At 39.9% G+C, this 26,999-nt stretch overlaps 1 protein-coding gene across 1 annotated transcript in view; it reads right to left on the reverse strand.

The window, feature by feature from the left end:
- The window catches only part of AFAP1 (actin filament associated protein 1), a 246,477-nt gene that overhangs the window by 138,622 nt on the left and 80,856 nt on the right, over positions 1-26,999 (reverse strand). Inside the window, exons 2-3 of the mRNA XM_036762238.1 lie at positions 21,461-21,589; positions 19,328-19,425 (exon numbers count right to left, since the gene is read on the reverse strand). Coding sequence (XP_036618133.1) covers positions 19,328-19,425; positions 21,461-21,587 — 225 coding nt within the window. The 5' untranslated portion in view covers positions 21,588-21,589. The remainder of the gene's footprint in view (positions 1-19,327; positions 19,426-21,460; positions 21,590-26,999) is intronic.

Genomic DNA, 26,999 nt, shown 5'->3' on the forward strand with positions numbered 1-26,999 from the left:
TTCTTTATTTATACAGCAACAATAGCAACCACACAAATGCTGCAGGCTCTTGACGGTTTATAAAGCCCGTTGGTGGTGGTTTTCCTCATACCCCATCCCCACCCCTAGGATGACCTCATGGGGACAGGTAGTTTAAATATTATTATCCTTTTTTTTAATTAAGATTTTTTTTTTCCAAAGAAGAGACACCACTACCTCCTCCTACAATTACCTTTTCAGAGACACCAAAATTCCTGTGGCTAAGAAATCATTTTACAATGGCCTGCCTCCCCACTGGAAGAGCATCCCACTTCTCAGTCTCCTCAGAGCAGGGATAACTCAGTGTCTGCCACCTGCATGAGATTTTTCCCTACCCTTGAAGACAGCAATTTCCCTTCCACCCCCAATCTTTTATTCCCCAGGCTACAAATAACTCCAATTCCTCTGGACTCTCCTCACAGGGCTCCTTTCCCAGTCCTTTAATCATCATGTTTTTTCTCCTCTGGCCTAGCTCCAAGCCCTCCACATCTCCCTCAAATTGTTAAGTCCAAAATAGAACACAATCCACTACGGTCAGCATCGAGCAGGCCCCTACTGGACCTATTAAATATTCTTGCATCAGGGAAGTCATAGGGTTCAAGTGACATTCATTTTCATAGCATTTTAAGGTTTATTACATAATTCCCTCATGACAACCCTTGAGGGCAAGTACTGCAAGAATGACTGCCCTTTAACAGATAAGGAAACTGAGGCTCAGAGAAATTAAGGTGTAAATGCCATGTAGCTAGTAATAATAAAAACAATAACAGTGCTAGCATTTTTATTATTGTTGTTCAGTCACTTTCAGCCATGTCCCATTTAGGGTTTTCTTGCAAAGAGACTGGAGTGGTTTGTCATCTCCTTATCCAGCTCCTTTTACAGATGAGGAAACTGAGGCACACAAGGTTAAATGATTTGCCTGGAGTCACATAGCCAGTAATTGTCTGAGGCTGAATTTAAGCTCAGGAAGATGAATCATCTTGATTTAACACTTATTATGTACCACGTGCTGTGCTTTACAATTATTTAGAACTACTATCTCATTTGGTCCTTATAACAAGGCTGGGAGGTATTACTATCCTCGTGTTACAGACAAAGAAACTTGGGCAAATAGATGCTAAGCGACGTGCCCAGTAAGGGTCATACCTCAGATCAGAGCCTAATCTCTTGATCCCAAAAGTAATACCCTTTCCATTATTCCAGAATGAAACTCTAATTCAATTAATGAGAAGCAATAACCTTTTGCCATTTTTTGGAATTCTGATAGCCCCATTCTTCACATGAATAGCCAGTTTTATGAATAGGATTCATACAAATGATGACGGTGGTGGTGGTGGTCGTGGTGGTGGTGGTGGTGGTGGTGATAAAAACTAGCATTAATATAGGTTGGCAAAGTACCTTATTTCATTTAACCCTATAACAATACTGGGAGCAAGATGCTACTATTCTCCCTATTTTACAGATGAAGAAACTGAGGCAGGTGGAGATTAAGTGTCTAATAAATGTCTCAGACCAGATTTGACATCAAGTGTTCCTGACTCTAGTGTTCATCATACTGCACCACGTAGCTGCCTATCACGATGGTCTACTGTGTTCAGTGCACTCTGCTAGGTACTATGGTGGATTAGAAAGATAAATGAGACACAGTGCCTACTCAAATGGGACTTCGCTGACAGCTCTTCAGTATCTGAAAGACATGGAAGAGAAGAGATTTGATTTGCTTCCAATGAGCTTGTGAGAGCTGTATCATATGAGGTTACACTTTGATTGGATGACCACTGCCCTAAGCGGGAAGGTGTTATCTCAAGTCCCTTCTAATGCTAAGATTCTATGATTCCCAAGATACTTATAATCTAATGAGGTGGCTAAAGAGTGTGATTTGAGGGACACTGCTTTATCTCATTTGATACTTACAACAAAACTAAGGGGTAGGATACTACAGTTATAATTGTTCCCACTTGACAAATGAGGAAAACAAGACTGAGAAAGAAAAGGACGACATCTAAGATCACAAAGCCAGCAGATGGAAGCACCAAGATTTGAACTCAGGCCTTCAGCTTAGAAATTAGAAACCACCAAGCATTGCAATCTATCATATCATTGTAGCCACCATGATGATGGTGTTATCTCCAATCTTCCCATTCCATTTTCTTCTGGGACCTTAAACGTGAATCTGTCTGTGTTCACCAGCTGAACCCTGTGTTTGAATTTATCATCAGTGTGTTTTCCTTGGCTGAGCACATGAAACAAAAACCAATAATAATTTTTTTCCTTGAAAAACTTGAATTTGACCATAGGATTCTTAATCACTTAAAGAAAAATAAAGAGGTTTTGTTTTGAGGGGATTTTTGCAAGAAAAGCCTGACCTTTTCCTTTCCTTTGGTCCAGACAGAATGGAGACAAATGCCAAAGCACAAATTATTAAATTACCTTTGTATTAACTGACAGATTTTTTTAATGTCAAGATAATGTTAAAATGGAAATTAAATGTGTTCTGCTAAAAAAAGTTATTACTGTGTGGTGACCTCCTTTAAGGTCAACATGTATTCTAAGGGGAAGCTAGTTTCTTAAATTTTTCTACTACTAGTGGTTAGTGGAGTCCTTTCTTTTAATCTCAAAATGATGTTTGCGGTTTTAAAAGCTTCCTTTTCATTCGCTCAGTAATCATTTACTAAGGGTCTACTAGGTGCTGAACTCTGTGCTTGGCATCAAAGATAAAAAGAAAAAAGAAATGAAACTACCTACCCTCAAGGAGTATACATTCTATAGGGGCCAAAGAACATGGATAGATATGAGTAAATTGAAAATACACATAGGCAAAGTAATTTCTAGAGAAGGGGGAGGCAAGCAGCAATTAGGATTGGGGGAACAGATCAGAAATGAATGTTCCACAATTGTCTCCCATTTCTAGATCAAAGAAGCATGTTTCATCAACTTTGCCTAAATTATAGGAAAGCATTCCAAAATTCCATGCTATTCTTGTTGAAAAAGTAGAAAGATGTAGCCTAAAAGTAGTCATATTAGATAAATTAGGCTTTGGTTAGGTGGAACCAAAGAGTAGTCACTGATGGTTAGATATCAAGTTGGGAAGGGGGTCTCTAGCTGAGTGACCCAGAGGTGCATCCTTGTCCTCCACTGTTTGGCATTTTTGTCAATGACTTGGCTGCAAGCATAAACTGGTATATTTCCCCAAGTTCACATATTTCATAGGATTATCACGCTGGATTACAAAATTGGGAAGCAAAAAGATCTTCAGGTTAGAAACTTGTGCCAAGCTGAATAAGATAAAATTTTATAGATATAAATGCGGTCATTGAGATAAATGTAAAATTTAACAGTTGCGTTCAAGACATTAACTTCACAAGTGCAAGATGATCAGGTAATGGATTAGGTGAGACTGGATGAGATTTTGGACTAAGTGAAACCAGACAACAATTCATTTGCAAAGGATCCAGGGGTTTCAATGGGCTGTGAGTTTCACAAGAGTCAAAAGTGTGACATAGCAATCCAAAAAGCTAAAGCAATGCTGGGCTGTATTAATAGAGTTAGTGTCCAGGAATAGGGAGGATTAATACTATACTCTAGTCAGACTAAATCTAGAGTAATGGGTTCAGTTCCAAGCCCCAAATTTTGGAAAGGTCTTTGGATGACTAGAAACCTTCCACAGGAGGGTGACCAGGATGACAAATGACCTTGTGACCATGTCATATGGGGATTGGTTGAAAGAACTGGGTATGTTTCACCTAGAGAAGATGAGATTTGAAAGGTAAGACAGTTTTCCTATGGCTAAGATGAGACTAGATTAAATTAGACAGAGGGGAAAACTACAAGTAATGGGTAGGTGTGGCAAAGAACCTAGTACTAGGCATATACCCCAAGTAGGACACTGATAAAAATTAGAAAAATGTCGCCACATACACCAAAATATATCTAGCAGTACTTTTTGTGATAGCAAAGAACAGGAAACAAAGGAGATGTCCATCAGTTGAAGAATGGTTATACAAATGGTACATGAATGTAACTGATCATTGCTACAAATGCAGAGAAGAGAGAAAGAATGCCAGGATCTGAAATAGAGTCATGAAAACAATACCCAAATGACAGCTACAACAATACAAACGGGAAGAGCAATCACCATAAAACAACCAAAAGTGAATGTAACAAAATTATAGCAAACAAGAGGCATGAAAAGACATCCCCCCATTCCACTCCTTTTCAGGGATGGGAGCTCTACAGGAATGGAGTATCGCACATATTTGTGGAGTTTTTTCTCTATTAATAGGGTTTTGCTAATTTTTTTTTCTTCCTCTTTGTCTTTTTTTCTTAAAAAAGATTTCCTATATACACTTTCTTTCTGGGAAAGAGGAGATGGAGGGATATTGGGAGACATATTGGCAAAGTAAAAACAAAAGATATCAATAAAATTTATTTTTTTAAAATAAAACAAGGTTATTATAAACGAAACCTCAAAAAAGTGGCAGAGAAGGAAATTTAGGCTTAATATAAGGGGAAACGTCTTAACAATTTGAGCTATACAGAAGCAGAATAGAATGCCTTGGAAGGTGAGCAATGTCTCCTTCACTGCGGGTTTCAAGCAAAGCTTGAATGGTCATTTCACGGGTATCTGGAGGCTGTGGGGGGTGCGGGCATGATGGTTCAGGTGTGAGTTGGCCACTAAGGTACCTTCCAACGCTGGTTCTGTGACTAGGTGCTTTTCAAGAACTTGTGACTATATAAAACAAGTCTCCATACTAAGTAACTTGTTGCCACAAAGAGCCTATAATGTTTATAAACCACTATTAAAAAGCAACAATCTTGAAGTTTCCTTTAGTCGGCGGAAATACTATATAATCCAGCCCTTAGCACAGTGCCTGACTGATGTATAACAGGTGCTTAATAAATGCTAGTTGACTGACTATTGCTATTATTAAGTCAAAACCTTTCCGGGAAATAGATGAAAGTGTGTGTGTGTATGTGTGCGTGCGCATGCGTGCACATGTGCTCACACTTGTGGCCTTGGTCATCTCCGCAGTATGCCTTTGGACCCTTACCTCCTCTCTATTTCCACTGGTAACTTGTATACTACCCCTAGGGCTCCTGGTTCTGATAGGTAAGTTTTTGCCTTTTCTTACCAGGGTCCAAGCATCCATGACATTTCCTGGCCCTTGCATAACCATGCCACAAATCATGCCCTCTTTTCACCACTCCTTAATATTCATTCCCTTCTCCCCCCTCCCTCCCCTTCTCTCTGTCTCTGTCTCTCTCTATCTCTGTCTCTCTCTATCTCTGTCTCTCTCTGTCTCTCTCTCTCTCTGTCTCTCTCTCTCTCTCTCTCTCTCTGTCCCTCTCTCTCTCTCTCTCTGTCTCTCTCTCTCTCTCTGTCTCTCTCTGTCTCTCTGTCTCTCTCTCTCTGTCTCTCTCTCTCTCTCTCTCTCTCTCTCTCTCTCTCTCTCTCTTTCTCTCCAGGTCTTCCAGGATGGCTCTTTATGAACACCATAGTCTCTCCCTACCTAGATAAATGTTGGGAATATGCTTCTTTTAAGACTGTTATTCTACATATGCTGAGGTGGGGGGGGGGGGAAGAAAGAGGAAATGAAACCCAAATGGTGCTTGTCTGGATGAGCCCCCTTTGGTGCACCGGCTGCTTTACAGAGTTGGGTGGGAGGACGTGGAGGGCCAAAGTCAACACAGATGGAATCCATTTTGGAAATGAACTGGGTCTCAATTTTTGAAATGCTCTCTCAGCACTTGCCACTGGTACCATCAGTGTGGTAGATGTATGACTTTGGGTCTGAAATGAAAACACAAACCTTCTGAAAAGTACAGGCCTCCCTTCCAAAGAATATTTTTATAATACAAGTGCATTTTTTTCCTTTTGGTCTATTCTAGTCTCCCTTTTCATGGGCAAGGTAGCTTACAACTGAATATATAAATGCCTCAACATACCACACTGATGAATGACATGGTTAGAAGGTTTGGAAAGTTCTAAATCTCCCTCCATCAGCCTTTCCCAAAGCATCATTGAAAGATAATTTTGCCTCATGGTATGAAAAACTAAATTCAAATCCAAGACCTTCTTTGGGAGTCCTGAGTCAAGTACTTGTCTAAGATAAAGGAAGAAAAGGAATAGGAAGAAGAGGTAGAAAGAGAGGAAGAGAAGAATGAGGAAGAGAGTAAAGAGAAGAGCAGATAGAGGAAGAAATGGTGGAGAAGGGAGGAAGGCTTTTTGACATGACATTAAACCTTTAAATTAATCAAGGTATTTAATGAGAGCTCACTACATAGACAAGAGGCATCATGATCTGGGAGAACAAGGCTCAAGGGCAAGAAGATTAGGCTCATGATATGCATCTGCAACATGCTGGCTGGGTAATCCCAAGAAAGTTAGCTCAACTCTTTGAGGCTGTTTGCTCATCTGTAAAATGGGAATCGGAATTACCTTGCCCACAATATTTTTTGTGTAGCTTAAATGAACATTATACATAAAGTGCTTATACACAAAGTGTTCTATAAATGAAATTTATTATTGTCATCATCATGCCCATGGTCACATGGGATCAACTAAGTGTCAGTGTCAGGATATGAGCTCAAGCATCCTGAGAACAGGTCACAATACAAGTGGTTAGAGCATATCTGGGGACTTATGGAGCCCCACGTTTTAAGTAGACCAATATTCAAGTGAAGCAAACTCTTACAGTCTCTCTCTTACTCAGTATAGGGCTATAGAAAGTAACCTGGATTTGTGGTCAGAGGACCTGGGTTCCCCTCTTCCTGGGTGTATGGCCAAAGGGTACCAAACTAATAAGATAAAAACATCAGTGAAGTACTTTTAAGGCTTGCAAAATGCTTTATTTACATCAACTTTGTGAAGGAGATAATACAAGCATCCAGGCGCTATTATCTGCACTTTAAAGATGATGAAACCAAGACTTAGAAAGGGAAAATGGCCTGTCTAAGGTCATGAAGGTAAGTGACCGAGCCCCATAACCCTCTTGACACCAAGGTCCAAGCTTTCCCACTCTACCCTGCTCCTTCTCACTTAATCTTTCTAGCCTTTGCTTTAACTATCTAGAAAATGAGGGGAGTGGGCCAGCTGATCACTTAGGCTTCTTTCTTTTTTGTATACAGAATATTTTTATCCCCAATTACACGTTAAAACAATTTTTGAAAGTTTTTTTCCCACTTAGGCTTTAAAAATCATTCTAGCCTAAATCCTCTGATTTTATACTCTCTTTACATAACCCTTCAGAAAGTTTCTAAGGTTGTTTTTAGGGAAACAAACAGGAGGCTAAAAGCCTCTCCCTCCTATACTCTGAACTTTTCTTTTTTTTCCACTAACTGCATACAGGTATAAATGGGTATACAATTAGGGCTTTGAGTCCACTCTCCTAAAATAGGCAGGTCATGAAAATGTTAAATGTAGAATTCTGAGGTTCAGGAAGTGGCTTGTAGCATAGCAGGACAATAGACCGGAGGTCAGAGAGCCTGGGTTCAAGTTCTCACTCTGGATCTCAGTTTCCTCAGTTGTAAAACGGGGATACTATTCATTTCCTCATACAGCAGTGAGAAAAGCAAATTCCAATCCTAAAGGACTAAAGCAAGACTCAGTAATATTTCTGAGACAAAGCAGTTTTAAATTGTTTTGAGTGAGTATTCATCAGAGTTTGCCCTTCTGAGGATGGAGTCCAGGAGGAAAGCAGAGGAAGGAGAATCCCAGACTGTGGCAACAGAGCGGAAGGGGGAGTTTCTGTTGCCACTGGGCCATGGAGCTGAGGCAGCTATTTTGCTGTAGTCTTTCATCTGTGAAACACCCATGTACAAACTGTGGTCAGCGTTCCTCCCTCCAATAGTAATATCACTGAGGCTTCATCACAATTTAGGTTAAAGATAGAGTCAAGTGAAGCTGGAGAAATGCCAAGAGAGTTCACTGAACACTTGCCAGCCTTCTGCGCTCTAAAGCACACACACACATCTTTCCACCTACAAACTCTGAGCCCCTTTCCTGAAATTCAGGGACAGGAGTCAAGTTTCAAAAAAGCAAAATTGTTGAATGGACAGACGAATGGATGGATGGATGGAGGGATGGATGGATGGATGGACAGATGGATGGGTGATTGGGTGGATGGATGTGTGAATGGATGGATGGAAAACAGTGAGGTGCAGTGGAAAGAGTGCTGGATTTCAACTGAGAAGACTGTTATTTATTATTGGTGTGACCTTGGACAAGTCACTGAACCACTCTGAGAATCAGCTTCCTCATCCATGAAATGAGGCTAAAGTCTCTAAAGTCCCTAAAGATCTTCAAAGTCTCTTCTAGCCCTAAATCTATGACCCCACAACCCCTATATAAAAGTTAGTGTGCTTGCTCCAGAGAACTAAAAATAATAATAATAATAATAAACCAAACTCATTCTGAGATAGACACAAGCCACATCCAGTAGAACTGAACAATATTTAAATGACTGGAAAGAAAGGAAACATTTTCTTTTCTTAACCTTGTCTTCTTTTTAAAATTAAATTTATTTATTTTCAGTTTTCAACATTCACTTCCATAAGTTTTAAATTTTCTCCCCCTCCTTCCCCCATCTGCCCCCCCCCAAGATGGCCTGCAATCTGATATGGGCTCTACACATACATTCCTATTAAACACATTTTCACATTAGTCATGTTGCACAGAAGAATTATAACAAATGGGAGAAACCATGAGAAACAAAACAAAACAAAACAGAACAGAGTCTGCTTCGCTCTGCATTCTGACTTTATAATTCTTTCTCTGGATGTGGATGGCATTTTCCATAATGAGTCCTTTGGAATTGCCTTAGATCACTGCATTGCTGAGAAGGGCTAAGTCTATCAAAGTCAGTCATCGCACACTATGGCTGTTACTATGTACAATGTTCTCCTGGTTCTGCTCACTTCACTCAGCATCAGTTCATATAAGTGAAAGGAAACATTTTCGAGGAAAGCTTCATATTTCAAAACGTAAATGAACACAGGAAAACAATAAATGACTCTTTTGACATCTAGGTTTCCTACAATAGGCAAGTCATGAAAATGTTAAATGTAAAATTATGAGGTTCAGGATGATGTTTTTAGCGTGGTAAGAGAATAGACTTAAGATCAGACTGCCCACGTCTCAGTTTCCCCCGTTGTAAAATAAGGATAATACTTGATATTATCCACCTCGCAGGATTATGAGAAAAACATGCTACAATCCTAAAGCACTACAGAAGTATTATTAATTGTATGATGTTTATTAGGGAGAAAGAGAGGAACTACACCTGTGATTTCACTGAAATAGAGAACTCAAGATGAGGAAGCTCCCTCTACCAATGTAGATCAGTACCTTCAGTCTCATAGAGTTGCCTAGAGTACCAAAATGATAAGCAACTGGCCCAGGATCTCACAGCTAGTCTGGATCTGAGGCCAGACTTGGACCGTGATCTTCCTAGTTCCCAGCTCTCTATCTGTTCAAGTGAAATAACGTATAACATGTTCTGTAATCATAAAACACCATAATAATAAGTTACCATGAAAGGATGAATACAAGACCATAAAGGAAAAGCTAGACCATTCCAAGATTTTTTAAGGCAATTTTAGAGGCAACACTAGTAAGAATGTCAAAAAATCAGAATAAAAAAATATGAAATTTGATTCAACAGTTTTTGACCATTTCTGTTACATGCAAGACACTTCACTAGGTACATACAATGTCAAAAAACGAATGATCAAAAAAAAAAATCAACAATCTCTGCCCCCAAAGAATTTATATTATACTGGAAGAAGTTGTTGGTCATTTTTCAGTCATGTCTGACTCTTCATGACCGCAGTTTTGGGGTTTTCTTGGCAAAGATCCTGGAGTAGTTTGCCATTTTGTTCTCCAGCTCCTTTTACAGATGATCAAACTGAGACAGACAGGGTTAAGTGACTTGCCCTGGGTCACACAGCTAGTAAGTATCTGAGACCAGACTGAACTCAGGTCTTCCTGACCCCAGGCTTGGCATTCTATCCACTGTGCCACCAAGCTGCCCTATTGAAAGAAGACAAAAGAAAAAAAAAAGAAGATTCTAGAATGCTGCAGTCAAACATCTCCCTTGCTTATAATACTAGGTGCCAATCCCCTTCTCTTCTTTGGACCATGGTGGGACATGATTCCTCTGTGGTAGACTTGTCCACAGGCCTGGATCTAATGGAAAATCGTCTCTAGTTTTTCCAAGTCCTCACATCAAGTTTGTGTGAGTGAATCAATGACCTGCTGCTTATTCCCTGAGTCCTGACTATTCTATGTGACTCTTTCTAACCTCTTATAATTAGTTACTCTGTTCTGTGAATTTGTCTCTAGTCCACAACATCTCTCGTATCTGTTCATTCCACTCTATTGCCATCACCATCTTTTCACAGTATCTCCTTACTGCCTATGTGGAATATTGTAACTGCCTCCTTAGGCAAAACTTAAATCCCTGATTGGGATCCTAAGATCCTTGGCTGGGCAGCTACATGGTACAATGTACAGAGCACCAGGCCTGGAGTCAGAAGACCGGAATTCAAACCTGGCCTTGGACATTTCCTAGCTGTGTGACCCTAGACAAGTGGATAGAGAGGTGCCAACCAAGTGCCAACTCTGGTTGCTCCTCCCTCTACATTTCTTACATCTGTATCCTGCTCCATTCACACAGCCTCTATCATCATCTCTCGCCTAGGCTATTTCAACAGTCTCCTAAATGATCTCCCTGCTTCAAAGCTTTCCATCAACAACGATGTTCTTTTTGCCAAAACAATTTTCTTGAGCTACTGGTTAGGTTGTTCTCCTACTCAAAAATCTTCGATGACCCCCCACTGCTTCTTAGATAAATATAAACTAATCCTCTAGGCATTTAAATATCTCCACGATCAAAATCTAACTCACCTTTTCAACTTTATTTTATATTACTCTACTTCATGCACTCCACATTCAAGTTAAACTGGCCTAGTAGCTGCTTCCAAACTTGGCAATCTTACTTTTTTATTTTTTAAGTATTTTTTGTATTTTCTTATTAGTCATGTTATAAAAGAAAACAGACAAAAGTTAAAAAAAAAACACAAGAAAAATAAGGAAAGTAAAAAAAAAAACCATGCTTCTATCTGTATTCAGATTCCATTAGTTCTTTTTCTGGGAATGGATAGTATTCTTCACCATAAGTCCTTCAGAGGTGTCCTGGATCATTGTAGCGCTGAGAATAGCTAAGTCATTCACAGTTGATCATCCTACAACATTGCTGTTACCATGTACAATTTTCTCCTGGTTCTACTCATTTCACTTTGCATCAGTTCATATACGTCTTTCCAGGTTTTTCTGAGAACATCTAACCTATTATTTCTTACAGCACAAGAGTATTCCAACACAATAACATGCCACAACTTGTTCAGCCATTCCCCAATTGATGGGTTTCCCCTCAATTTCCAATTCTTCACCACCAGAAAAGAGCTACTATAGATATTTTTGCATATATGTTTTTTTTTCCTTTTTGTTTTTTAATCTCTTTTGGGATACACACCTAGTAGTGGTTATTGCTAGGTCAAAGGGTATGCATGGTTTCATAGCCCTTTGGACATAGTTCCCAGTTGCTCTACACAAGGGTTGAATCAATTCACAACTCCATCAACAATGCTTTAGTGTCTCAATTTTCCCACATCCTCTTCAACATTTGTCATTCTCCTCTTTCATCCTATCAGTCAATCTAACAGGTGTGAGGTAGTACCTCAGATTGTTTTAACTTGCATTTCTCTAATCAATAGTGATTGAGAGCATTTTCTCCTATGGCTATAGACAGCTTTGATTATTACTTCATCTGAAAACTGATTGTTCATTTTTTAATCATTTATCAATTGAGGAATGGTTCTTATTCTCATGAATTTGACTCATTTCTCTACATATTTGAGAGATGAGGCCTTTATCAGAGAAACTTGCTTAAAAATTTTTTACAGTTATAATTGCTAACTGTATTTCCCTCCATCCTATTTCCCCCCCTGTTTATTCTAGTCTTTCTCTCTTTTTACCTTGTCCTTCCTCAAAAGTGTTTTGCTTCAGACTTCTACCTCACCTAATCTGCCCTCCCTTCTATGAGCACTACCCCCTTCTCTTGTGTCCTTCCCCTCCTGCTTTCCTGTAGGGTAAGATAGATTTCTATACCCAATTAAGAGTGTATGTTATTCCTTCTTTGAGCCAATTCCAGTAAGACTAAGGTTCAAGCATTACCTGCCATTTCCCCCATCTTCCCCTCCACATTATAAGCTTTCATACCTCTGATGTAAGACAATTTACCCCATTCTACCTCTCCCTTTCTCCTAGTTCATTCCTCTTTCTTACCTCTTAATATTTTTAGATATCATCCCATCATATTCAACTCACACCTGTGCTCTCAGTCTATATATACTCCTTCTTACTGTCTAGATAATGAGAAAGTTCTTATTAGTTACAAGTATTATCTTCCCATGTAGGAATGTAAATAGTTTAACCTTATTAAGTCCCTTATGATTTCTCTTTCCTGTTTATCTTTTTATGCTTCTCTTGAATCTTGTATTTGAAAGTCAAATTTTCTATTCAGCTCTGGTCTTTTCATCAGGAATAGTTGAAAGTCCCCAATTTCACTGAATATACACTTTTTCCCCTGAAAAATTATACTTAGTTTTGCTACATATGTGATTGTTGGTTGTAATCCTAGCTCCTCTGCCCTACAGAATATCAGATTCCAAGCCTTCTGATTCTTTAATGTAGAAGCTGCTAAATTTTGTGTCATCCTGACTCTGTGATACTTGAATTGATTCTTTCTGGCTGCTTGCAATATTTTCTCCTTGACCTGGGAGCTCTGGAATTTGGCTATATTCCTGGGAGTTTTCATTTTGGGATATCTTTCAGGAGGTGGTGGGTGAATTTTTTCAATTTCTATTTTACCCTCTGGTTATAGAATATCAGGGAAGCTTTACTTGGTAATTTCTTGAAAGATGATGTCTAGGCTCTTTTTTTATTGTGCCTTTCAGGAAGTCCCATAATTTTAAAATTATCTCTCCTGGATCTATTTTCCAGGTCAGTTGTTTTTCCAATGAGATATTTCACATTGTCTTCTATTTTTTTCCATTCTTTTGGTTGTGTTTTGTTTCTTGATTTCTCATAAAGTCATTTGCTTCCATTTGCTCAATTCTAATTTTTAAGGAATTATTTTCTTCAGCGAGTTTTTGTACCTCCTTTTCCATTTAGCCAATTATGCTTTTCAAGGCATGGTTCTCCTCATTGGATTGTTCTCCCCTTTTTTTAAACCATTTGGCCTATTCTGTTTTTAAGGTGTTGTTTTCTTCATTTTTTTGTGTCTCCTTTACAAATTGTTGACTCTTTTTTTTCATTTTTTTTCTTGCATCACTCTCATTTCTCTTCCCAATTTTTCCTCTACCTCTCTTACTTGATTTTTAAAATCCTTTTTGAGTGCTTTCATGGCCTGAAACCAATTCGAACTTTTCTTTGGGGCTTTGGATGTAGGAGTTTTGACTTTGTTGTCTTCTTCTGAGTATGTATTTTGATTTTCCTTGTCCCCATAGTAACTTTTTATAGTCAGAATTTTTTCTGATGTTTGCTCACTTTTTCCAGTCTATTTCTTGAATTTTAATTCTTTGCTACAACGGGGCTCTGTGTCCAGGATGGAGGGTGCACTGTCCCAAGCTTCAGGCATTTTGTGCAGCTGTTTTCAGAGATGCTTCTAGAGACCTGTAAGTTTCAGTTCTTCCAAGGTGGTAAGATCTAAAGAGATATGTATTTACTACTCCCCTGGCCTGAGCTCTTGTCTGTGAGTACCCACAAGCACTCTTTTCTGCCCTGGAACTGTGGTGAGGGAGCAGGCTCCACTGCGGCTACAATCTCTAGTGTGCTACTGCTACTCCCCTCCAAGGACTGACACCCAGGACTGTGATCCAAATCTGAGTGTGGGCAAAGCAACAGAGTGCTGCCCTCAGTGCCATTAAAAAGACCCCTATAATCTCCTTTTGACCAGTTGTTCAACCCCTTTACCATCTGTGGGCCGAGAACTCCAGAAGCAACCACTGCCACTGTAGATTTGATGGTTCCCAATGCCTGCTCCTGGTTTACTGGTGCCAGGTGTGTGCTGGCTCAGCCTACAGTGGACTGCGCTGCACTCTCACCATGGTGAAACAGACCTTTTCTGCTAAACTTCTAAGTTGTCTAGGGCTAGAAAATTCTTTCACCCTGTCCCTTTTTGGGGTTGGCTGCTCCAAAATTTGTTTTGGGGCATTATTTAAAGGTTTTCAGAGGGATTTGGAGGAGAGGTCAGGCAAGTTCCTGCCTTTTCTCTGCCATCTTGGCTCCACCCCTTTGGCATTCTTTCTTTCAACTCCATGTCTTTGGACAGTGCTGTCCCATCAGGAATGCATTCTCACCTCCACTTCTCAGAGTCCTTTTCTTCCTCAAGAATCAGGTCATGCCATTTGCTATAGGAATTTTTTCCTGATCCCTGCAGGTGCTAGGGTTCTCTCCTTTCTCGTCAAATTATCTGGAATGTCCTTTTGTTGCATTTATCTCCCTCCAATAGTATGTAAGCCGCTACTAGAGAGGTGGAACTGTGTATTTGTTTTGTCTTTGTACCCCCAGCACCTAACATAGAGTCTTGGACATAGCAAGTACTAAAAATTTTTTGTTGCATTGAGTTAAGCTGCATTGCGTTGAATTAGATTGTTCTACATGTGCTAAGAGGCATAGGGTTATTCAAACTAATGACTCTTGATTTTTGGGCCAAATGGTCTTTAGCATCATAACTTGCTATCTCTCAGGAAAGTCATATGAACTCTTTCAAAATGTCTTTGTAGAGCACCTATGTGGCAGTGAATAGAATGTCAAACCTGGAGTCACGAATAACCAACCTCAGACACTTATGAGCTGTGTGACCCTGGGCAAGTCACTTAACCTGTTTGCCTCAGTTTCTTCATCTGTAAAATGGGGATATAATAACACCTGCCTCCCAGAGTTGTTGTGAGAATCAAATGAGATAATCATTGTAAAGCACTTAGCACAGCACCTGGCTTAAAGTAAGTGCTGTGTGACCCTGGGCAAGCCACTTCACCCTGTTTGCCATAGTTCCTCATCTGTAAAATGAGTGAGAGAAGGAAATGGCAAACTGCTCCAGTATCTCTGCCAACAAAACCCCAAATGGGGTAGAGTTGGACAAAACCAAATAACAATAACAAAAATGTAAGTTAGTTGATACTATTGTTGCAAATTTAAAGTATTAAACATCAGCTTTCTGTCCTAATGGACAGAGAATATTATAATCAAATGACCTATACTGAGAGGCTATTCAAAAGAAGAACTCCCTAAATGCAAAAGAAAACCAACTGATGTTCACAAACAATCCTAGCATTCCTAACACTTTGCTCTGCATCTCTCAGATGTACCTAGCCCACAATGGTGTGTGTTAGAGCTCTCTCTCTCCCTCTTGGTGTTTCATCTCCATACTTGATTCTCAGCTCCATGGAGCCAAGGAGTGCCTAGCACAGTGCTCTACACACAGCATTTATTTTATAAATGTTTGTCATTTGTTGATAAATAAAAAGTACAAAAACTTCCCCAAGGCATTAAATATCAAGAAAGTCTTTGTCCCAGGCTCTGACCAGAACTATTATCCCAGCAGACAGAAGGCCTAACCAGGATTTTCATTTACAAGCTGGTTACAACCAGTTGGCTCCTCTTTCTAAAGAATGTCTTATAATGTGTTACAGAAGGACATTGTTGTTATTTTGAATTAAAAAGAAGGGGGGTGGGAATCCAACCTTGAGATTTTCAAGTCAGAAAATTCTGCTTTGGAAGGAGAATTCTACCTATTACTTGCCAACTTGGTTACGATGGGCAAAGCTGCATGACAGTGGGCAAATTACTTAAGCTCTCTGAGGATAATATTGTATTACTTTCATAAGGTTGTTAAGATGATGAAATGATCATGTATGTATAGTGTTTCCAAACTTTAAAGCACTCTATAAATATCAAGCACCAGCCAGGTCACATGTTAAAACCTTAGCTGGTACCTCCAACCTATTTATACCAGTATTCTTAGTCATGGCAAAGAACTATAAACTAAAGGGGTATCCCTCAAAAGGGAAATGGTTCAACCAATTAGGGCATATGAATTTAATGGAAGAAAAAACATTAAAAATACCAAGGCGGGGTAGGTTTCAGAGAAACCTGAAAAAACCTACATGAACTGATAGAGGAAATTGAGCAGAACCAGAAGATCAATGTAGACTTTAACAATAGCAGCAGCGCTTTAAAGAAAAATAGCTTCAAAAGACTTAAAAACTCTGATAAATGAAATAATCACAAATCCAAAAGACAGAAGCTACCCACCTCCTTACAGAGAGGTTCAAAATGAGGTACAAAATGAGACATACATTTTTGGACATGAACTTGCTCTGTTTGACTAGATTTTATTTGTCACAAAGACTGAGCTTTTCTTTTTCTTAGTGGGGCTAAGGGAATAGCAAGCAATAGGGTTGCCAAAATTAGAAAAAAAAAAAGATGGTCATGAAAACATGTTTTAAATCCCTAGAACTGAATAAGTTCAAAAGGAAATAGACAAGGAGGACAGCTTTGAAAATAACATGTGGAATTAATTACATTTTTTTTAAAACAAGCTATATATAATAAAGATTCACAATTTCCAAATAGCCTCCTTTTCTGTCCTACTTTGTATGTGGAAGCATTTTTTAGATGTTTGTTAAATTCAGAATTTTAAAAATTAACTCTGAAAAGTTCTGCCTTTGACCTTTACCCTTTCAACTTCTCTGGGAATCAGTTTCCTCATTTATAAAATGACGAGGTTGGATTAGGTGACCTCTGAGAATCTTCCTAGTTCTAAGCCTATGATCCTCTCTGAGCCTCAGTGTCCTTATCTACGAAATGGGAATTACCCTATGCATTGTTATGAAACTCAGATGATACATATTTATGTACATGTATATTTATACACACACACACACACACACACACACACATATATATATATATATAACAGCTACATAAGTATTAGTTGCGAGGATAAAATGATATAGTATGTGAAGTGCTCTCCAAACTTTAAAGTACTACATAAATGTCAATCAGTCTATATTAAAACCTTAGTTGGTATCTCCAACCAATTTATATCAGGATTTTTCGTTGTTTGTATCAAACAATACAAACGATATGTAAGTAAGAGGGAAAGCAAGGTGCTCCCTGAGGTTTGAAGGGGAAGGTCATTCTAGACTAACTCAAAGGATTGTAGGAATTATGAAAATCTTTCTAAAAGAATTAACATTTGAGCTAGACTTTAAAGGATGGGTATAAACTCAGCCAGAGAAGGCTGAACTATCATGTCGGTTTTTTCTATCCAAGTTTTCTTCTATAAGTGACAGGTAACTGGGTAGACTGGAATTCAGTACTAGAAACTGAAGCTCTGCAACCTACTGTTTCTTAAACTCTCTAGGCCTCAGTTTCTTGCATGGAAAAATGTAGACAATGATCCTTGCATGACCTCTCTCACAACAGGTACTGTGATGCTCAAATGAGAAAGTATGAGTAAAGCACTTCCATAGAATCGTATTTGTACAAGGCCTTGGGAATTAACCTTTAGTCCAACCTACCACGCCTAGTAGAAGAATTCCCTCTGCAATATTCTTGAGTGATCAAACCTCCACCTGAGAAACACAGGGAATTCCCCATCCCTTAGGCCACTCATTCCACTTTATAGACAGCTCCAATTGTAAGGAAGGTCTTTATCTTGAGCCAAACCTGCTTCTTTGGAACCCCCATCTACTACCATCAATGCTAGCTAGCTCTGCCCTTCGGGGAGAGAAGTATTTTCCTACATTCATAAAACAATGCTTTAAATATCTGAAATAGCTATTATGCTCATTCCCCAATCAGAAATTTCTTCTCTAAGCTAAATGTCCTCAGTTCCTTTTACCAATCAATGACATGGTTTGGAGGCCTTTCAACAGCCTGGCCACCTATCTTAGGACACATTGCAGCTTAAGATCCTATGGCACTAACTGAAAAGATTTCTAAGACAAATCTCACGATGGTCACTCAAGAACCAGCTAGCTAAGTGGAGAGAGATCCGTCATAAGAGGATTGATCACCAGGGACTGACTTGGGGGGTGGGATTACAAGACACAGAGGGGCTGTGTTTTGTGTTGGTATAAGAAGAACCCATATTGAAGAAATGGTGTATTCTTGAAGCATTTTAATAGTAATAAAAACAATAATAATAATAACAAATAGGATTTATTTTGCCTGCATGATAACCTGTAGAATATTAAATATAAACAGTTAACCTCAGGATATTGACTTGCCTCCGGGTTTTTCTAACTGAATTCCCTCAAAAACACAGGAACTTTTTAATAATAAGTAATACAGAGCTACTATTTCTATACCACATCAAAATTGACAAAGTACTTTCCTTACAATAACACTGCGAGGTAGAAAGAGAAGCATCATCTCTATTTTACAGATCAGGACACTGAGGCATATAGTCATTAAATGACTTTCCTAAGATCATGCAGCTTACATCAGAGTCAGGACTCAAATTCCAGCATCCTGACCAAGATCAGTCTCCTTTCCCCTCTCTTAAAAATCCTCATTCTATAAAAATTGAATGTAACATATTTCTGGGATAAATGTATATTTGCCCACTGGGACTTCTGGGAGTTTTTAACATGGGGCCCATGAACTTACTCATGTTTTTTTTAATATTTTGATAATTATAATCCAATATAATTGCTTTCCTCTGTGATCCTCTATATTTTATAAAAACATTCTGAGAAGGGGTATATGGGCTTTACCAGACTGCCCAGAAAAGGTGAATAAGCCCTGTTAGACACAAAGGACTATGACTGAAAGGGGTTTGAAATGGGAAAGAAACAAGACTGGAAAATTTCAAAGCCAGGTGTTCAAAATCACAGACTAAGTCAGCAAGAAGGCAGCCCCTCTGGAGGCCTTTCAGGAATTCTGCCCCTAAAGCTTCTCTCCCCTGCTACTTTAAAATCCATCATCAAAGCAGGATTACAATGTATTTACAGCACTGTCACTTTGTAAAGAAGCAGCTGCCATCTCAAGGCAGGCTAATTTCCTATATGATTTTCCCAATTATCCATTGGGAGTGGCCACGTGGGAGCTGGCAAACGGCTGCCTCAGCATTCCCAGGATTGCGCGCTCGCCTCATTCCTCATGTCCTCAGCTAGACTCAGGGTAATGGCAGGATCAGACAGTTTCCTGCCACCCGGCTAGAGGGTCGTAACTCACCAACCACTGCTGAGGGATCTCGGGCAGCGGCATCTGCGGCGGGGCCGGCAAACTGGTGGTAACTTCTTGTTTCTGAACATGGTCTTTCACTTCAAAGCCTGCAAGTATTAAGAGAAACCACATCAATTCCTACATCTAAAACCCTGGAATGGGGCTTTTCTCTTTAGGGCCAGGCTTTAGGGCAAGAGGGAGTGTGCGGTAGAAAGGGAAGACTTGGGTCTGAGACCCAGCTCCACCACATACCAGCTATGTGGCCCTGAAGGACTCCATTTGATAACAGTTATTAGTGAAAGACTGAAACAAGTCTCTCCAAAGTCACCAAGTGTCTCTTAATGGCTAAACATAGAAAGAGCCTTTTTTCAGCCCTCATCTCACTTTAATCTCTTTCATTACCTGCTTCTCCTAGACATTCTCCTATCTTGGCCTCCTGTTCTCTACTGGATCTCCTCCTACTTACCTGACCATTCCTCCTTGGTCTCTTTTTGATGGCTCATCATCTCCTTCCCCTTTAGCATGAGTATCTTTAAAGGCTACATCATGGCCTCTCTTCTCCTCTCCTCTATATTCTCTTCTTTGCTAATCTCAACTGTTCCCCAGGATCCTAGGATCATGAGCCTCAATGGCCAATCTAACTAGTCTAGCCATTCTCATTTTAGAGCTGGGGAAATAGGTTAAGGTTAAGTGACTCATCCAAAGTCACACAGCAGTGTTAGAGGTGGGATTTGAATCCATGTCCTCTAACTCTGGGGTCAGAGTTCTTTCCACTATGCCATGCTTCCATGTGGCTTACCTCAACTCTTTGTCTCAAATGAGATAACATAAGTAAAGTATTTTTCAAACCTTTAAATGCTATGCAAATGCTATTAATATCATTACATTGCATCTTTCAATGAGCAGCACACTGCTCTTTATATCAAAGTCACTTAATAAGTGTTGTGGCAGTTGTTGGGAGCATCTCACACCTGCACAACCTTAAAATTGATTGGCCCAAAGTCACACAACTAGGGAGTCATGCGGCAGGATTAAAACTGGGGCCATCAGATAGTAAATCCAGTGTTCTTTCCACCACACTAAGGCTATAGAACGCAACTTCGAGAGGGGGCAACATGCTAAGTCTTATTGGTTACTGACACTTTAACATAAGAAAGGCTTTTTGAATTGAATAGTATAGCTGAGCTGATCAGATCCTTTCCCTGGAATATATTTTAGTCAGACTGGGAAGAGAAAAGCATAAAGCCCTGAATGTCTAAAGAATGGACAGGTACTATGAGAGGTTGGGGAGGACGCTAGAGGAAAAGAAGACAAATTTGGCCTCCTTCATAATTTTGTCTAGGACCGGAGCTCTGTTTCTACTTATACCAAGCCATCAGAAGATAAAGACAGACAGACAGACAGATAGATAGATAGATAGAAAGGAAGGAAGGAAAGAAGGAAGGAAGAAAAAAGAAGGAAGGCAGGAAGGAAGGAAGGGAGGAAGGAAAGAAGGAAGGAAGAAAAAGAAGGAAGGAAGGAAGGAAGGAAGGAAGGAAGGAAGGAAGGAAGGAAGGAAGGAAGGAAGGAAGGGAGGGAGGAAGAAATAGAGATATAACTATTTTAGATAAAGTAGACAGTTACAGCATCACAGATTCATAGCTGGTAGGGACTTTAAATGTCAGCTAATCCAATCCCTTCATTTTATTGATGAGGAACCTAAGTTCCAGAAAGCTTAAATAATGTGCCCATAAAAGCTAATAAGTGGCAGAGCCAGTATTTGAACCCAGGTCCTCTTACTCCAAATATCTCTACTGTACCATACAGTCAGTCAGTCATTAAGCATTTTATAAGGACCTACTATGTGCCATGCACTGGGCTAGGCTCTCAAAGACCATATATGCAACCTACTAAGATTGGTGAGATATACATCGGTAACTATAATAGAAATTATGATAAATGCACAAGAAGTATACAAAGGCTATGAGATCAAGAGGGAGAGACCATTACCAACCACAGAGCATATACCATTAGGGTATAATCTGAATCTGCTAGTAGGCATATCTCAAATAGTGCATGGAATTTAGGTGTCTCTTTTTTCAATTCCATAATTACTCTCCATGATATCATGATAAATAACCTTGAACAGCTACTGACACTCACCTTTTGACGACTGTATCCTCAGGAGAATGTTGGTTATCACTGCCTTTTTCTCTCTGACTGTTGATGTTAGGTATTCATGGTCCAGCAGCTCGAGGAACAGGCGCAGCTCAACAATTAACTCTTCCATTGCTAAAAAAGAAAAAAAAAAAGGCCAATCTATTAACTTGGAAATCTTTTTCTTTTAGACAATTAGGGCGAAGTGATTTCCCCAGGGTCACATAGTGAATATTTGAACCCAGGTCCTCCTTACTCAAGGGCCAGTGCTCTATCCACTGAGCCAACTAGCTGTCCTTTAACTTGGAAATCTTGAAATACAAAGGAGATTTTTCTTCCAGAACACAACACCCTAAACTACAAATGTCTGATTTACCTAAGACAAGATGGACATTCAAAACCCACCACAATTTGGAACCATTAGCCAATCAAATAAGATGATATTTGTAAAGCACTGGGCACAGCGTCTAATACATATTAAGTGTTTAGTAAATGCCTATTTTACCTTCACCGATCTAATACTGTTGCCTCACATACTCTTTACACTCCTGCTACCCTAGACTATTAGATGCCTTATAAAGAGCCTGTCCCTTTTCTGTCTTTGCTTCTATTATTTTTCCTGTGTCTGAATTGCCCATCCTCCCTCCTCTTTTTCCTCTGAATTCTTAGCTGTCCTATAAAGTCCAAATCAAATGCCACTTCCTCCAGGAAGCCTTCCCAAATGTCACCAATAATAACCTCCCCCCACCCCCCTTCAGAGTATAGGAATACGGACTTAAAGCTGGAAAAGGATCCCAAATGCAACTCACTCACCCTACAGAAGAAGAAACTGAGGCACAGAGATGAAGTAACTCTCCCAGAGTCCCAGAGCTAATAAGTATCTCAGGCAGGGCTGGAGCCCAGCTGGTTCCATGCCCAGTGCCCAATCCACTATGTTACATGATGGTACTTTGTACTTCTCTAATGTGTCTATCACGTTATTGTGAATCACGGTTGTCTGGGTCTGGGTCTTTTCCCCGTGGCAGACTCAGCTCTCTTGGAGGGGCTGTGTCTCATCAAAGTCCTGCAATGTCCTCAGCATCTAGTGGGATACTCTTCGCATAGCAATTTGTTCAAATTGAATAAGACTTTCAAAGATGTACCCTTGACACCAATGCACTCCTCTACAGAAACCAGACCAGGCAAAAAAAAAATTAAAAATCCAAGCTCACATAGCCCTGATTCACTTCAGGCTACCTGCCAATAGACAGAGTTATGACCCCAAAGCCTGGGAGTGATTCTGACATCATCACATCAGATGTCAGTTCCTTGGCATTAAATTTCCATTTTGTAAAAGACAAAAGAGGCTGGCGTGTCGGACAGTTTTCAGGAATCACTAAGCACGGTGTCAGACAGGTAGGCGGTGCAGTGGAAGGAGTGCCTGGCCTGGAGTCCAGAAAACCTGAGTTCAAATCCAACCTCAGACACTTACTAGCTGTGTAACCTCGGTTTCCTCATCTGTAAAATGGCAAACCACTCTAGTATCTTTACCAAGAAAATCCCAAATTGGGTCACAAAAGAGTCAGATATGACTGAAAATGACCGAATAACAAAAAAAAAAAAGAACCGAGTTTGCCAAGAACACTTGGGTCACAAAGAGTAGGACACAGCTGAAATGACTGAACAACAACAAAGCAGTTTTAGAAACTCAACATCCAGTTCTCCTTGTACAAACCAGTGGCACTGATCTCGTTGTGAACATGAACATATTTTCCCTAAAGAAAATGCCATAGACTTTGAGAACTGAAAGGGACCTTAGACATCACCTAGACTTGAGAGGCGGCGTGGTGTATGAGAAAGAATGCTGGGCTTGGAACCAGGAGAGACCTGGGTTTGAATCTCAATTCTGATACTTACTTGCTGTGTAAGCATAGAAAAGTTACTTAACTTCTCTTGAGTCTTAGTTTCCTTATCAATTAAAAGGTGCAAATCATATCTGGAGTACCCACCTCATGGGTTTGTTGTGGGATCAAATACAATAACAGTTCACATATCCATGTTAATTGAGATTACTGCTAGCCCAACCCCCTCGTTTTCAAATAACGAACGGAGATGGCCCAGTAAAGGCCAGGTGGTAAAGTGACTCTTCTAATAATCATCTAGTCAATAGAAAAGCCAGAATATTTCAGGGACTGAGCAGGATCTGAGTCACAGGAGCAAGTGTATTTGGCAGAGATGCTGGAGACAAGTTTCTTGTTTAAGTACAGGCTAAATTATACTCATTGCCATGCCTCAGACTCAACTAGAATTTCCCTCGGTGCCCGTGGCCTCTGGAATATCAATCCCTCTTGCCTCTGTGGCTCGCTTCTCCCATTGGTGAGTTCCTCCTGGGGTCTCCACTTTGGGGATGGGCCCAGTGTGGCCATCCTTCATACCTGTCCTTGTTTGCCTTCTAAGTCTCTGGACTTCACCACCATGCCCCTAAATGGGTACCTTCTTTCCATATTCTCTTCATACGTTGTCTTCTACCATGAGAACACTTTTATTTGTATCTCCAGTATTTAGCATAAGGTCTGGCATATAGTAAGAAATTAAGACATGCTAGTCAACTAACTATTGACTTACTGAACTCTGAGGTTCCATCTCATTCAAAGATTCAATTCCATGTCAAATTTCTGCACACTCTCCTCTTCGGGTCAATATCAATATGCTTAAAATCATCGAGGAGAAATTCAACTACCATCACAGTTCTATCCAATACTTGTTCATAATTTCTCTTGCATTAAGCACCATGATGAACACTACCCTGAGCTACCTGTTGGGGCGGGGAGTGGGGAGGTATTACCTCAATAAGCAAGGTAGAGTCACTCCCTGTACAGATCTTTCAGTATAGTTAGGATGAAAAGACAAATGAGATACCATCTGTAAAGAATTCTGCACAACTTAAAGGGCTATGCAAATACTCATTATAAACTCTCAGTATAAGATATAAGATCATGGATTTGGAGCTAGAAGCAATCTTAGATATGATGTAGCCCAATACACTTATTTAATGAATAAGGGCACTGAGGTCAAGAGATAGTTCTAAGTAGCAAAGCCCATATTCAAGCCTTGGTCTCTCAACTCCAAATGCAATAATTTTCCATTAAACTGTTCAGTTTTAGGTATATGTCAATATGCTTAACATAAATTAGAATATCATGCATAGAAATGTTGGAGTGTTCTGTATTTCTTGATCCAAACTCTTCTGGGCTACCATCACCTCAACCAATCCAATATTCTATCTCTATCTGCTAACTTCTTCCTTCCTGCCTACAAACACAGACCACTCTATGCTGGGTTGTAAAATCTTCACAGGATCCTCCTATATCATTCTTCCCCTTCTCAGCCCAACCTCCAGAAAAGGAGTAGACAATCAATGCCTCTACTTTCTGTCTTCTCACTTACTCCTCAGTCTTTTGTAATCTGCTCTCTGCAAAGTTAACAATGATCTCTTTGCCAAATCCAATGGTGTTTTCTTAATTTTCACCATTCTTGACCTCTCTGTAGCATCTGACTCTGTGAAGCATCCTTTCTTCCCTGGGTTTTCATAAATGTTCTCTCTGTCCTCAATCTCATGGCCCCTAACTATGTCTGTATCCCCACAAAGGGCCCCTGTGCTAGGCCCTCTTCTCTCTCTACATTCCTTCTTGATGACCTCATCAATTCCAACGGGTGTAATTATCATCTCTATGCTGATGACTCCCAGACTGATATATGTAACCCAAGTCTTTTTCCTGAACTCTAGTACTATATTACCTTCTGCCTATTGGGCATTTTCAGCTGAGTGTCCTAGGGGCTTCTCAAGCTCCATGTGTCCAAACAAGCCATCACTCTCCCAAACCTCACTCCTCTTCCGGATTTCTCCATTTCTGTCAAGAACATAGCATCATTCCCATCCCTTGAGTTCACAACCTCAGGGTCATCTCTTAAGTCCTCACTTTCATTCATCCCACATGTGTCATCAGTTGCCAAATCTTGCTGTGTCTGGGGATCAGGGAAGATTTTATGGGAAAGGTAGGTTTTGAAATAGTGCTCAAAGGCTAGTCAAAAAGCAAAAATATATTCTCTGGTATTATTAGGTATCTGGTTTGTTATTATTATTCTCTGATATTATTTATGCCTTTGTACATCTGTCTTATCTCTCCAAGTGTAAGCTTCTTGAGAGCAGGGAACAGTTCCTGCTATTTTTCTGTATCCACTGTAGTGAGTATACATATGCTATGCATATACTAGGTTCTCAATTAAAACTTGTTGAATGACTGAATTGTAGTCTGTTTCCTGAAAACATGTTTTCTTGGCCACAGAAGAACATTGGGCTAACAAGGCCAACAAAAATTGACAGGAAGGAATGTGGGACTAAAGCAGAAAACAGTATTTTCACTTTCAATGAAGAGATTAGCCAAAGGAAGCTACAAGTCAGCCCATCACTTTTTCATGAAGAAAAAGATCTAAGAATAGCCATAACCCTAAAGCATGGAATACCAAAATAATAATAACAAATAAATGAATCATGGCAACAGGGAGATAATATAATACAATAGAAAGAGCCCTGCTTGAAAGAAAAGAAGCTTAAATTCTCATCCTGTGATACCAATTTGCTGTATGACTATGGACAAGTTCCTCCTTCCCATCTCAAGCCTCATTTTCTTCCTCTATAGAATTGAAAAGGCCTAGGTGGACTCTTCCACCTCTAACATTCTGAAGACTTGACACGTAAACATTTTGGGTAGGGGAATGAATTGTTTCTCTAACTCTCAACTGATTCTTGAGTTAAAACCGCTTAGCCTTACATACTTTTTCACTTAAGATCTGAGAGAACAGACCAATAAATCTTCAAGAGAGTCTCATAGTCATAAAGCTCCATAAAATGTAGAGGCTGAACCAAGGAGTCACATCACATAACTCAAGTTTGCAGGATGTCCATAAAGGAAGAGAATTCAAGAGATGGCCCCCCAAACACACATATACACACTTCTCCGGCTCCCTAGCTCTGCCATCCCCAAGTGCCAGCAGGACTTTGCTGTGGGTCAGAGGTGGAGGGTAATGATATGCTAATCAATCAGGAGCCAAGTGACTCAGAAGAGGTCTGTGCAAATTTATTCAGAGAGTGACACTCTCCATATGCTTCCTGAGACTTATCTCCATGATCCAACTTTTCCACTGCCCTGACACAGCTTTTGCTGCTCTCTACTGAGGGGCGGGATACTACTCCAGAGTGAAAATAAAAATCACATGTGTATTTATGCTCCTCCAAAAACCCTTTATCGTATACAATCTCTCTCAGTCATCCCTTTGTAGATAGGTAGGTAGGTGGATGGGAGGATGGATGGATGGACAAAGAGATGGAGGCATAGGAGGAGACAATAGGACAGAGGAGGGAGAAGGAAAAGAAAAGGAAGAAGGAAAATAGAGGGACTGGGGAAAAGTCGGGAGAGGCAAAGGGGGATAGAGATGGAGACAGAGACAGAGATAAAGCCTACTGTATATGATTCTCTTATGGTTGCTGCAGCATCCTTATTTAAAA

Source organism: Trichosurus vulpecula, chromosome 6 (assembly GCF_011100635.1).
Source record: "Trichosurus vulpecula isolate mTriVul1 chromosome 6, mTriVul1.pri, whole genome shotgun sequence".
In the NCBI taxonomy this organism is placed as follows: Eukaryota; Metazoa; Chordata; class Mammalia; order Diprotodontia; family Phalangeridae; genus Trichosurus; species Trichosurus vulpecula.